At 43.0% G+C, this 12270-nt stretch overlaps 1 protein-coding gene across 1 annotated transcript in view; it reads right to left on the reverse strand.

Moving 5' to 3' along the window:
* The window catches only part of CREB3L2 (cAMP responsive element binding protein 3 like 2), a gene marked incomplete at its 3' end in the record, with an annotated part of 80115 nt that overhangs the window by 15079 nt on the left and 52766 nt on the right, over window positions 1-12270 (reverse strand). The window contains exons 3-5 of the mRNA XM_080391619.1: window positions 4004-4170; window positions 2342-2429; window positions 375-556 (exon numbers count right to left, since the gene is read on the reverse strand). Coding sequence (XP_080247745.1) covers window positions 375-556; window positions 2342-2429; window positions 4004-4170 — 437 coding nt within the window. The remainder of the gene's footprint in view (window positions 1-374; window positions 557-2341; window positions 2430-4003; window positions 4171-12270) is intronic.

The following is a 12270-nucleotide window of genomic DNA, read 5'->3' on the forward strand; positions in this document are numbered from 1 at the left end:
CAAATGAGAAGAAACACTACTGAAAGTCCCTCCCTAAAGATAACCCACTTGCTTTCAACAAGACAAGAGGACAGATGCAGATCTACCAGGGACAGGTTAACCCAGCAGGGCTGGGTCCTAACGCAAAACACAATCCATGGTGGAAGAGACCTAATAACACTGTTGAACCCTGTCTCAACTTAGAGGAGAGGCACACACTGTTCTCTGTGGGAACAGAACAGACCAGTGAGCAAGAATTACCGGATCTGCAGTTTTGACCAGAGATCTAAAAAATCCCAGAAAATTAACAAATCCAGGGCAAAAAGAAAATTTAAAAAGGAAAAAAAAACCCAGAGGCAGATAGATAGATGCTGGAAAAAGCCAGCCAAACTTACATGCGGTGCAGTCAGGAGAGGGGAATTGGAAAGCACTGAAGCTGTGCGCGATGTCACTTTAGCCGTGGCTTGTAGCTGGACGGGGCTTGAAGGAGGGAGCGATCTAGCCGGGCTCTGCCCTCCTTCAGAGTCACTGCCATGGCTGCTGGGAGGGGTTGGAGGCAAATGAAGGGGATCCACTGCTAAATGGCAAGAGAGACATATAACACAAGGTTTTGAGGTGCTAATTTAATTTTCCACTAGAGCCACCACCATCACCCCAGCTTCCAAGACTGGGACTGTCTGCTAAAAAATGGATCAAGAAAAGTGGCAACTTGGAAGATTTTCAGAGCATGCAGGTCTCCAAAGGAGGAATGAATTGCAGCAGCTATCTTTAGGTTCAAGAGACAAAACAGGGCTCCGCACATATGCTCCAGTCTTTTCTACCTACACTTCAGATTCTTCTCCAAATATTTTGAGGTTTAAGTATAACCAGTACAAGGCCCCTGTCCCTCGGAAACCACATTAACAGAGGGGCTCTGAGCCAGTGTACTTTCTCTCCAAAAACAATAATCTTTCCTAACTTTGCTGTGTATTAAACAAATTGCCATTATTTTTCAAGAGAAGGGCTTGTGCCCAAGGTGTTATATAAACAGGGAGGAGAGAAATAATCTGGCTCCTAAGGACCTGGTTTGCCACAACTGGTAGGAAGTGAGATGTACTGATGGAGCAGGAGCAGCATAAACAACGACCGCAGGAATCTCTCTCTGTGCTATCCAGGGCCATAAGCTAACTTCTGCTGCACTTACAGCCAAAAAAACCTGTGCTAGAATTGGCAAGCAAAGTGCTGCTTATGACCAAATGGGTCTGAACCACGAGAAGCAGGGCAATGTCTCACTTACTCATATTACATGGGCAATTTAGCAAATGTCCAAACCAGCCACAACTATAGTCATTTTTCCTCTGAGAGAAATTTACAGCGATGAAAATTGGGAATAGGAAGATAGAGCTGAATTTGCTGCCTTCCACTTCTGTTATACTATGAAAATTGGAGTTGAAAAAATCAAATAGGTGGTGGGGGAGGAAGGAAGAAAAACAGTAACAAAGAAAAGCAATTACACATGAGCTCTCTCTGTCTTGCATCATATCTAGTAGTTGCCAGAAGACAACACACACTTGAAAAACAGCAAGGCCCCTAACTGCACAAATTGAGCAACTGAATGTATGCCCTGGGTTGAGATACAGCCTCCCTTTTTCCACCTGCTACACCACTTGCTTCTCTCCCTAAAGCAGTTCTACTTACCTATACAAATGAATTCATTAACAGAACATCAAGTGTTCCTAATGGAGATGCAGTTATCTGCTCAAATTTCAGCCCAAATATTTGGCTTTTTCAAACTTCTCTTGGGTTAACAGATCATGTGCCACAAAGCCCTGTTTAACTTTCAGGGCAGGGATCCTTGCTCCTCCTTCCTCGTTTACAGACTAGTGCAAAGAGGTCCTGGTCATTCTTTAAAAGTCTGCTAAAAATAATGGACTAGGAACAGATGCACCTAACTTCTAATTTCATATAAACTCACATCCTTGCTTTTGTATCAGAGGTTAAAACAGTGAAGTTTCCACTTATGCTCTTCATGTTTTCTATGCCTTGGTTAAGTTCCTTCAAATTGATTTCTCTTCTAGCCTAAATAATCCTGTACTTGAAGGATTCAAACTCCCTCCAGTAACTGTACAATTATTAATATGCTACAGACAAAAAATGGATCATTTTCTTTATGATGAGCAAGGGAGGGAAAAAAAGAAGAAAAAACACATAAATGGATCAGAGAGAGGCTGGCTCTTCAGCAGCCTGCGTTGAATCCCTAGAAGGCAACAGCTTCAGCCTAAAGATTAACATGGTGAATGAGGAAGCCAAATATTTAATCAGGGTAAAGTACATTTATTGTGCATTCTGGTCCCACCGTATTTTGTGTTGGTAATTAACAGACCTTCCTTAGAAGAGAGGTTCAAGAACTGATCCACTTCATGGGGCTCCAATTTAATCTCTGGAAGAACTTTCTGGCTCAGTGGTTTCATCTAGAAAAGAGAAATTAACAGCATGAAAACCCAAAGTACATCTTAAAATCTTAATAGAAGGATACAAGGACGACTTCTTCTTCCCTCTCCGGCTCTGCTACAGGCAAAGCTTTAACTGTTTCACACAGTTTGCTAAACCAGGCTACAGAGAATGCTGCCCCAACTACTCCCACTATGGCTTTTCTTACTACTATATTTAGTTAAATAAAAGATTACACCTCAGAGGTGACATTTCAGACTGAAAGCTAGCATGCAACCCACTCAAATTACTTCTCTTAGCAACAGAGCTGCTACTAGGATTTGCTGGACCACACAGTCTGTTAGAGCAGAGAGGGAAACACTCCCGGCAGTGGGGGAGAGCCTGTTCCAAGACCGTTGTTATCTGGGAGAAAGAGCAAGGTGCCAAGTCACTCAGCACCACATTATCAGACCAAGTTCATATCACAGTGTGGAGGAGCAGGAAAAGAGACAGTCGCAGCTGTCCAAAGTTTGGAAGACATCTGGCTTGCCCCGTTGACAGGGCTGGGGCACCAGGCTGACTAGCTGTTGCCCAGTCTGCCTGTGCGCTACAGTCAGTCAGTCTGGCACGTCAGCATGCTCACTGCAGCCAAAATCTATCTCAATAACCTGTGTTAATTAATCCATGCAACGGTAATGAGCCACGAGCTATTCCCAATATACTTTTTGCAAATCACAGCATGCCAAGCTATAGCAGGACTATGTACCAGGGACAACATATTCAGAAGAAGATTATGGGAAACTTGTGTTTAATCTGTTCAGTTTCTCATAAAATAATTTCTGTTGCACATATTTCTGATCCACATCCAAGCGGAAACATTTACTTTTTAGCATATATGAACTCCACCTGGCCCAGACTGACATTGCACCCTGGGGACTGAGAACAATCATGCTTCTTCCTCCACTAACAGGGGACCCTGGTGAGCCCTCAGCTACTGCAGTTCCTTCTCCTTAAACCAACCACAGGCAAACTAAGCCCTTAAAAATGCCCACTGGCTGCTCCAGCTGTGGTCAGAAAGGCATCACAAATGCTCCTGATGAGGCAGGTTGGTGTGGAAGCAGCAACAGCTTGAAATGTCAAAGCTTCACAAATCTGGCAAGAGTGACTTAGCAGGCAAACAGGGAAACTCTCCAGCCATTTCAAACAAGAAGTCTTGTTCTGATTATGGGAAGGCACAACAGCACTAAAGCACATTATTATGGAAAACACTTAGCTTGTCACAGGCTCAATAGGGCAAATGGGTTAGTCAGTTCAGGTGGGACTGGTTCATTAGAAACTGTTTAAATATTTTTTAAAACGCAAGGGCCCCAGGCTTTGAGGATAGCATAGAAGAGAAAGTAGTGCATCTAACCATTAAGACCTGAAGATGCAGGTAAGTGTTTTGAAACATAAGCTCTTACAGCAGTAGTGAGACACCAGCAAACTTCAAAAACCATTAAAGCAGCCTGCAGCATGCATCCTGAATTGACAGGCTTTGGCACTAAGGAGTCCACACTGGTATGCAAGCATAGAAGAACCTATAGCTAATTGCACAGAGGAGAACAGAAAAAAGTACCAGGGCATCCATTTGTAGCTCTGGTTGCTCCCCCTCCAGCGATGTGGCTGTGACAGTGAGACTGACTGAGGGAGCAAGGCCTGATGTCTCGCACAAAACTGGCTCAGTCTTTATTCCTGCTGGAGTAAGCTCTGCAGCCAGACACCATTCCTCATTTTCCAGGTCACCTGCCAGGGAAGGAAATCAGACACCACATGTTTAGGTCAAAGACAGAAATACTACAAATGAAAATAATGTCATTCCTCCTCCAGCGAAGGGAAACAAACACAGAAGGCATTTCAGTCCATCAACAAAACTCTGTCCTCACTATTCAGCTCTTAGTCAATGCAGACAACCATGCCATTTCAGGGCTGTAACCTAATCCTAGCCCCAGGATACAGAGAGGAGCAGCGAGGAAAGACAGAGCACTAATCACTGAAGATTGCCGAAAGCTGCTAACACGCAGCAGAACAAGACCAAACAAAAGCCATTGGGTAAAGCAGCCAGAGAGCCATATCCCACACACACTAATGCCTGCTCACTCGGTTTTATTCCTCCTTGTATAGATGGCGTTTAGCCAGACTTCTGCTCCTTCTACTGCTTGCAATCATCAAATAACTGGAGTAGTGATATTATACTTTTAAGAACAAAGCATTTTTCATACTCTCAACTTCAAAAATTTTCTCCCAAGGACTCATTTAGTAAGTATAAAAGAGGACAAAGACTTTGATGATTTCACCAGAGCACCAGTGCTGTGGTGATCGTGCTAATTTCCTCCCCAGACCCTCTGGAAGTCACAGCACAGGATGCGTATTTTGACTGGCAGCAATGAAACACGCATTGCATGTTGGCAGAATTGTTCCTTAGCTCCACTTACTGCAAGCTTACAAATCCAAAGAAGGTCATGCCACTTTTCAGGGGACAAAGCTGAAAGGTTTGCCTTGCACTGTCAAGAATTGGAAGAAGGCTTGCATGGGAAGTTGGTAGCCCCCTATTTCCATTCATGAAGCCATTGTTTGGCTTGCTGAGAAGGGACTTATTCTCCCAGGTCTAAAGTATGACAGAAGATCAAGACCTTGAGAGGATTTAACCTTTAAAACAATTCCACAAGGCTATTAACCACCCCACTTTAAAAAAAAAAAAAATCAAATGTATTTTTGACAGTTGTAAATCTGTCTTAAAAAAAATTCTCATCCCTACTGCTAGAGTTCAGTCATGTAAGTTCTTTTCTCTTACAGGAGAGTACCCTACACCAGCTGTACTGCCCCTCAAGAGCATACAGCACAGTCCTCTGCCACAACTCATCAGTAGCTGCGAGAAGCACGTCCATTAAATCAAGCAGCTGGAATCTGAGGCCAAATACGTAACAGTGTTGATCTTTCTTTCAAAGCTTTCTCCTGCCTTCAGAGTATTTACTGCATATACAGACTTAAAGCAGAGAGCAAGCACGTACACCATACGGCTAGTAAACAGCAATAGAGCTCTGAATTAGCTGCACGCTGCATCAACACTGTGGGAGGCAGCCACGGTGCTGTGGCTGTGCCACCAGCGGTCTGCAGGGCTGACACAAGCCCCTTACACACCGAACTTACACATCACATGGTGAGATGTCAACAGAGTTCAGCTGCAAACAGGTAACAAAAATAAGAGTGGGCTTTACAGCCTCCGTGCTGCTGTCTGCCTTGCTGTTAAGACCACACGCACATACGGCACACAGGCACTGGGCAGAGGCTGGGTGAGTGGAAGAAGGGAGAAGCATGTGCGTCTCCGGTGCCAGTAATTACTTTGTGGTGGGACCTAACCTCCACCAACGGCAAGGAAGGAGGTAATTTGAGCAGACACACCAAGGAATTAAAAATGAAAAACACAGATCCTGTAATAAGAAGTCAACAACAGCAAGCCCAGCTCTGCCAAAAGCAGCAATGGTACAGCAAGGGCTAAACACTGTATTTAAGTTTGTGGAGAACTTACTCCCAAAGCTTTCTGGGAAATGCAGAAATATAAAAATAGAAGTATTTATGAAAAAAAAGAGGTAGCATTGTCTAAATATTAACTCAGGAGACAGGACATTGCTCTCTTTCAACCTCCCTGAGCCTCTCTACTCACAAACCCAAGAACGCAGCTCCCTCCGTGCCGAATGCAATGAAAGATTCAGTGGATCTGTGGACTTCCTCTAGCTTACTGTGTGTGGATCATTCAGATAAGAGATTTAAAGCGGTACCTTTGCCTGGAAATCCAGACTCCCTTGGCAAATTAAACTTTAAAATGCTTGTTTGGATAAGTTCTGCCAAAACCTCTCCCCACAACATGTTGCACGGAGCCTCTGCTTTCTGCCTCACACCTCTGGGATGAGCTACCCCATGGCAGTGCTATCATCTGGGATCTACTTTACACTCCCTTTGGGAGGGGAGGCTGCATATAAATGAGAGCTATCAGTGAAGCAAGTAATTAGCCCTGAACTTTCTGACATTTGTATCACTGTGCAAGTAGAACAGAAATCTAGCCACTGGGTGCCCCGCAAAAAAAGGGCATGTACTCTAAGGCTGCACTTTGCGATGTTTATCATCTCTAATCCCTAGACTCATGAGAATTCAGCTGCTGTAAAACAGCAAGATATGCTGGCCTTCAGCCGGTCATTTTACTCTTCTGGAACCTGACTTTGCTGATTAACCTGACATCCCTGCCATCACCACTTAGATCCGCACAAACTGCTTGGAGTTAATCTAGGCTTCAAAGCCGGTCTAACCAGTTTGTAGGGTTACAAATGGTTTTCAGCGACAGCAACATACAGTGTTTAACACTGAGACAACTTTGAAGAACTGCATCTAACACTTTTTTGACACTGCCTCTTATGATGCATGGCAACAGCTGTCATTCCACATGAACAACCCTGTGAAATGAAGGGATAGAGCAACACACTGGTCAAATCCCACCTCGACACTCCCCTCTCCCCACTTTTTCCAAGCCCCTGTTACACATCCACTAGCACTGTCAGTGTTGTGCAACATTACTTTCTTCTAACATATTCCAGCTTCTGAAGTCACCAATTATATCTCCTCTACTCCAAGAGAGCTGCAAGGACATTTCCTACCCTCCTTTGTCCTCTTCCTGAGCACAGCAGGTTGTCATTAGCTGAAAATCAAGTTTATTCTTATAGTAGCCCCTTAGCACCTTAGACTACTCTGCCAAGCACAGTACTAGCAGAACAAAGTGGCAGCCCTTCTCCCAAAGCCCTTGAGAATGTTGCAGAAAACTAAGCAAACATTGGAAAAACTGAGCAGGCTACAGAATACTGGTCATACCGAGAGGCATGGCACACTCTCCAAGACAATATTTCTGAGACAGAGGGGTATGGAGAACCATGAGAGAGGTTTCATGGAATAACGAGAACAAGCAAGGAGGTGTGCATGAAATACTGAAATGAAAGGAAAACAGAGACTGGCTCAAGAAACCCACTGGAGGAAAGGAAATTGTCTTCTCCAAACAAAGCAAGACATGCTGTGGAAAGAGTAGATGACTCGTGTCATGAAATTGAAGGTCAGTGCTTATATTTATATTTGACATGATCCAGGAGGTAGGGGTGAACTAATGAGACAGATTCCAAAACAAAAGGCTGAGAAAATGATCTCGGTTCTGGTATTCTAGACAGATACAGCAGGGCAATACTGCATTGCTAAGGTGAGACAAATATGCTGCAAGTCATTCAGATACAGAGAGAAGAAAGTCTAAACAAGATTTATCTATCCAAGTGGCTAAGAAAATCCACATCCTAAAGACGGTCACTTTGGCTGTTAAAAATCTCTTCTCAGGCTTCAAAACACTGATTCCAAAGCTCACTGATGAACAAGTAATACTGCCTGTCAGCCCCCTTTCCCAGCTGAAATTTCCTATGAACTTTATGAGGTTTTCATAGAACTTCCTATGAGCTCTATCATCCAATGACTGTTTAGATTAAAAGCACTCCCCTTTACCTACCCTTTCATAAGTCAAATAATGCTAGGCGTTTTGGCACATGGAATATGTCATCTAAGGAGTTTACACAGTATTCAGCAAAATCCCAGGTGACGCTTCTATGTGCAACGCAACGCACTAGCGCTGTTAAATTCCACATACAGTCTATGTTAACTGAACATTTATGTTACAAAGTCCCCAGGTATTAAGAAATATATGAAGGTTTCATTCAGTGCACATCTAAAAACAGGAATGTTTTAATAATGTGATCAAAGAATTTCTCTACAGGACCTGTGCCTTACCTAACAAGCAGAATGCATGGCGCTCCCCTAACAGAGAGGCTATTTCATGTTTTGATATTCTCATTGTCTTATGCACAGCCTCATATCTCCTTTACCAAATAAATTCAAATTCTGTTCCCATAGAGCTGTTTAACTCCCTCCTAGGGAAATGCTTCACCGACCTGAATATCTCCTTTACCAAATAAATTCAAATTCTGTTCCCATAGAGCTGTTTAACTCCCTCCTAGGGAAATGCTTCACCGACCTGAATTAATTTCCACAGCAGTCCTGAAAATTCAAGTGAGCCATGGAAAGATTTAGGCCAAAAAGTATCTAGTAATTTGAAATGGCCAACTGGAGACAACTGGAATTTGATTTTTCACATATTTAGCACTGTTATTATACTTTCTCAAAATACATTATGCATTGAGTTTTCAGGTGCAGCTGTGAGCATCTACCACTTCTGCAAGTTAAACATCAGTTTCAAATCAAGCATCAAAAAAACCCATTCATCACAGCAACCCAGGATTTGTGACACATGCATCCAAGATCTTATCTTCTGTGTCCAAAACTAAAATTACATTTCTTCAGAAAGCTTTTGTGCGCTGCTTCTGCTGTCAAGCTTGCCCCATTTTCCCTGCAGACTCTTGTTTAGCATGCATCTTCCACTTCCTTTTCTAAAAGAAAATAAAAATCTAAGAGCCTTACAAAGCGCCAAAGTTCAATCCATGTACTGAGCAATGTTCTTGCTGATAGGAAAAACTTTAAACATGTCCTTTCTTTCCCAGCCGCACTCATCGTGAGTACAGGTTGCTCCCTGGTACGACATGCAAGGTATTGTAAGATGCTGTGCACATGACAGTGCAAGAGAGCAAGCTCAAAACAGGATGTAAGTCCCTCAGTACTGTAAGTGTAAGCACTGCTCATTGTGCGTATCTACAGCAACGTGTCCAAGTAGCAAACAAACTTTTTCTGTTCTCTGTCTTTACTTCAGAGGCCCTAATCCGGCCCCAAGTTCCATCATCTGCAGTTAAGATGGGCAACGCTAGTAAGATCTACTCAACATACCACAACTGGACTTTCCCTTTCTACTTTCCTTTCTCCAGTTCACTGTACTCAAAAGGGAAAGTGCTATACAACATTTTGCACAATAAAAGCTGAAGATATTTAAAGTCCATAATGAAGACTGAATTATGGACAAGTTCTTGGCTTTGGGTGCACAACACCTAAGTCAACTGCTCTCAGTGCTGCACACCACATACATTATGATGACAATTTTCAACAGAAATGGATTTCAGTGCTCCTCTAAGCATCACAGCTCCAGCAATAATCAGTATGTGTGATTTAGGCATACATGAAAAACAGACAACCAAGAAGGACTGTGTTTGTACATGGAAGAATTGTTTATTTTTTATATATATATATTTGTATTTATATATAGATACTAAAAAATCACACATAGTCTCTTAACAACACCATGTGTAGCTTTCTAAGATCCTCATATTTCTCCGAAGAACTGCAACATTTTGCTTCTTTCCTTGTTCTATATAATACAGGAAGGCAGGGTAGGAAAAGTGGAAAATAACATCAAAAATGCTTACCTCAACTGTACAGTTTTTTTAATATCAGTTTTCAGTGAGTTTTCCTTTCCTTATTTTAATTACTTCTATCCAACATTATTCTATCCAACTAATTCTTCAATCTTGCCCAACATAGCACCTCTTTTCCTGAGAAAAAGTAATCTTCTCCAACACTGAGTAAATGTCACCCTCTATGACAGATGTACAGAGAAACAGCTTACAAAACAACTAAAAAGATCTCCCTTGCTCCCCACATCGTTTCAGCACTCATTTAATCCTTCATTAAAGAGTTTATCAGAGACACTTTTTGCATGGATAACCAAGCTGCATCAGTGAGGAGTTGTGTATTTTTAAATAAAGGAAATTAGAGATGCACTCTCTCCCTCAATCCCTCCCAAGTACAGAGAATGCAAGTATTCAGAGAAACAACATGATTTTCACCTTTTCTTTCCCTGCAGTAAAAAGGAAGACAGTACCACTAGGTAAACAAACCCAAATGAGGGGTGTACCACTGAACCTAGTCTTGAAGGAAAAAAACCCACCCATACCACCACGACAACCATAACAGATCATAATCATACAGAAAACAGATGCGTGCACTGCATGTCATTTGAAACAAGCCTGCAAATAAGACCTGCAGAAGCATCAAGGGATATCCTTATGTCTATAAGCAGAATGAAGAGACAGCTCTCGCCTCCTCCAAGCTCATTGTCCAAGCAACAGATAAAACAGCTAGAGAAAGACAAAACTGGGAACTTATGGAGACCACAATGGACTACTGGTCAAAGTGCTTTGCACAGTTATCAGAAGAGACATCTCTGGACAGGGTAATGCAAGAAGATCCCTAATGCGTCAAACTATTCTCCAGCCAAGCATATTTAAATAATCCTGCTCTTCAGCTGTGTCACGGATTTGAGCAAAAGGGCTTCAACTAATTCCTTTTGGTCCACGACAGACTTTATACTGCCACCATGAACCACAAGGCTTGCATGTACAGCCCACATGGCTTCTGCACTGCCATGCCATAGACAACAGTCTCATACTCAGCTCATCACATGTTAATAAGAGACTTTGACTCAACTGGCACTTAAATTTGCACCAAGGGTTCATGTTTGCAAAGCTGTACTTTGGACAACTGTTCGATGCTTGCCTGGATCCTGTCTCTGAGGTTGCTACTCCTATACAGCTGCTAGCTGTATCCAAGGGTGCTCACTAGCTCTGCACCACAGAAATACAGTTGCAAACTGGGAGCTGGCTGACTGCAAGGTGAAAACACCTCCTCAAAGAGGCTCACAACTTGTTTGAGGGGGAAATGGCCACTCGCCCTCTGTTGGCAGAAACACCCCACCACGAACCTGAAAAGGCCTCTGCTGGTGCACAGACTCTGGGTGTGCTGCTGGCCATGCTATTCGCAGGGAAGTTCTACATCCTCACCTCTGCCGTCTGAGCCTTTCCAGCCTCCCAAAGGCAAGCTGGACCTTTCTGGAGGAATAACTGCTTCCTTGTCTTCCCCCTGGGCTCACACCATCCCCAGCACCCAGCTCTAGGCTCACGTAACCCCCCCTGGCAGACACAAGTCCTGTTTATCATGCCTGCAATGCTGAACTCCAATGGCACTACATCCACCTCCCCCTCCTCCACGAGGTGAGAGCCCACATTCATTGACAAACAGTTTCTCTTACAGATTTTCCAGATGGCATTTCCCCCTCCCAGCCTGCACACACACTCCCACCACAAATAATGAAACCGAAGCCCTCAAAACAGCCTCAACAAAGGAGGTACTGTTTGACTCCCAAACATTGGGGTTCTTTTTTAAAGTGCCAGGAAGGGAAAATTAAATAAATGGGCAAAGAGGAGCAGCAGTGATACACACAGTAATCACAACGTACAGCAGAAGCAGTATCTCTACTAACAAATGATCACCAGTCATACTGGCATCCCACTTTGAGCGGCACAGAGTCCATCTAAAACCCACAGATTATTTGTATCACTATCGAAGTTAATAAGACAGAAACAAAGACACAATGTTCCTCCCATACCTAAACAACCAGGGTCAATACCCTCTTTCCTGGGGAGAATTTGACAGTTTTCAGTCAGAATCATCTTGTCGTGTAAACCAGCCAGGAGATGTCTCGGTTCTGCTTTAACCTTCCTTCAAACTAAGACTTTACACAACCACAGTTGTCAGCTGGGATACAGTCCCTGATGTTCTTAATTATTTTGCTTAGGCATAGAAAAATGTCATTTTTAGAGTATTACCCTTTATATATATATGAGATTGAGGCACAGACTGAGGTGCTAGCTTGGATTTACAGCCTTAAAGCTTGATACTATTATATGTCCTATAAAAGACTATGTTTTTAAAGTTATGTGAAAATTATCCAGAGGAGCACTGTGTTAAAATACAACAGTTCTCTCTCACCCACCTGAATTTTTCTCCGCACGCCCCATGCGGATGTTCTGAAGGCGTATCTGT

Source organism: Falco punctatus (assembly GCF_963210335.1).
Source record: "Falco punctatus genome assembly, chromosome: 6".
Classification (NCBI taxonomy): Eukaryota; Metazoa; Chordata; class Aves; order Falconiformes; family Falconidae; genus Falco; species Falco punctatus.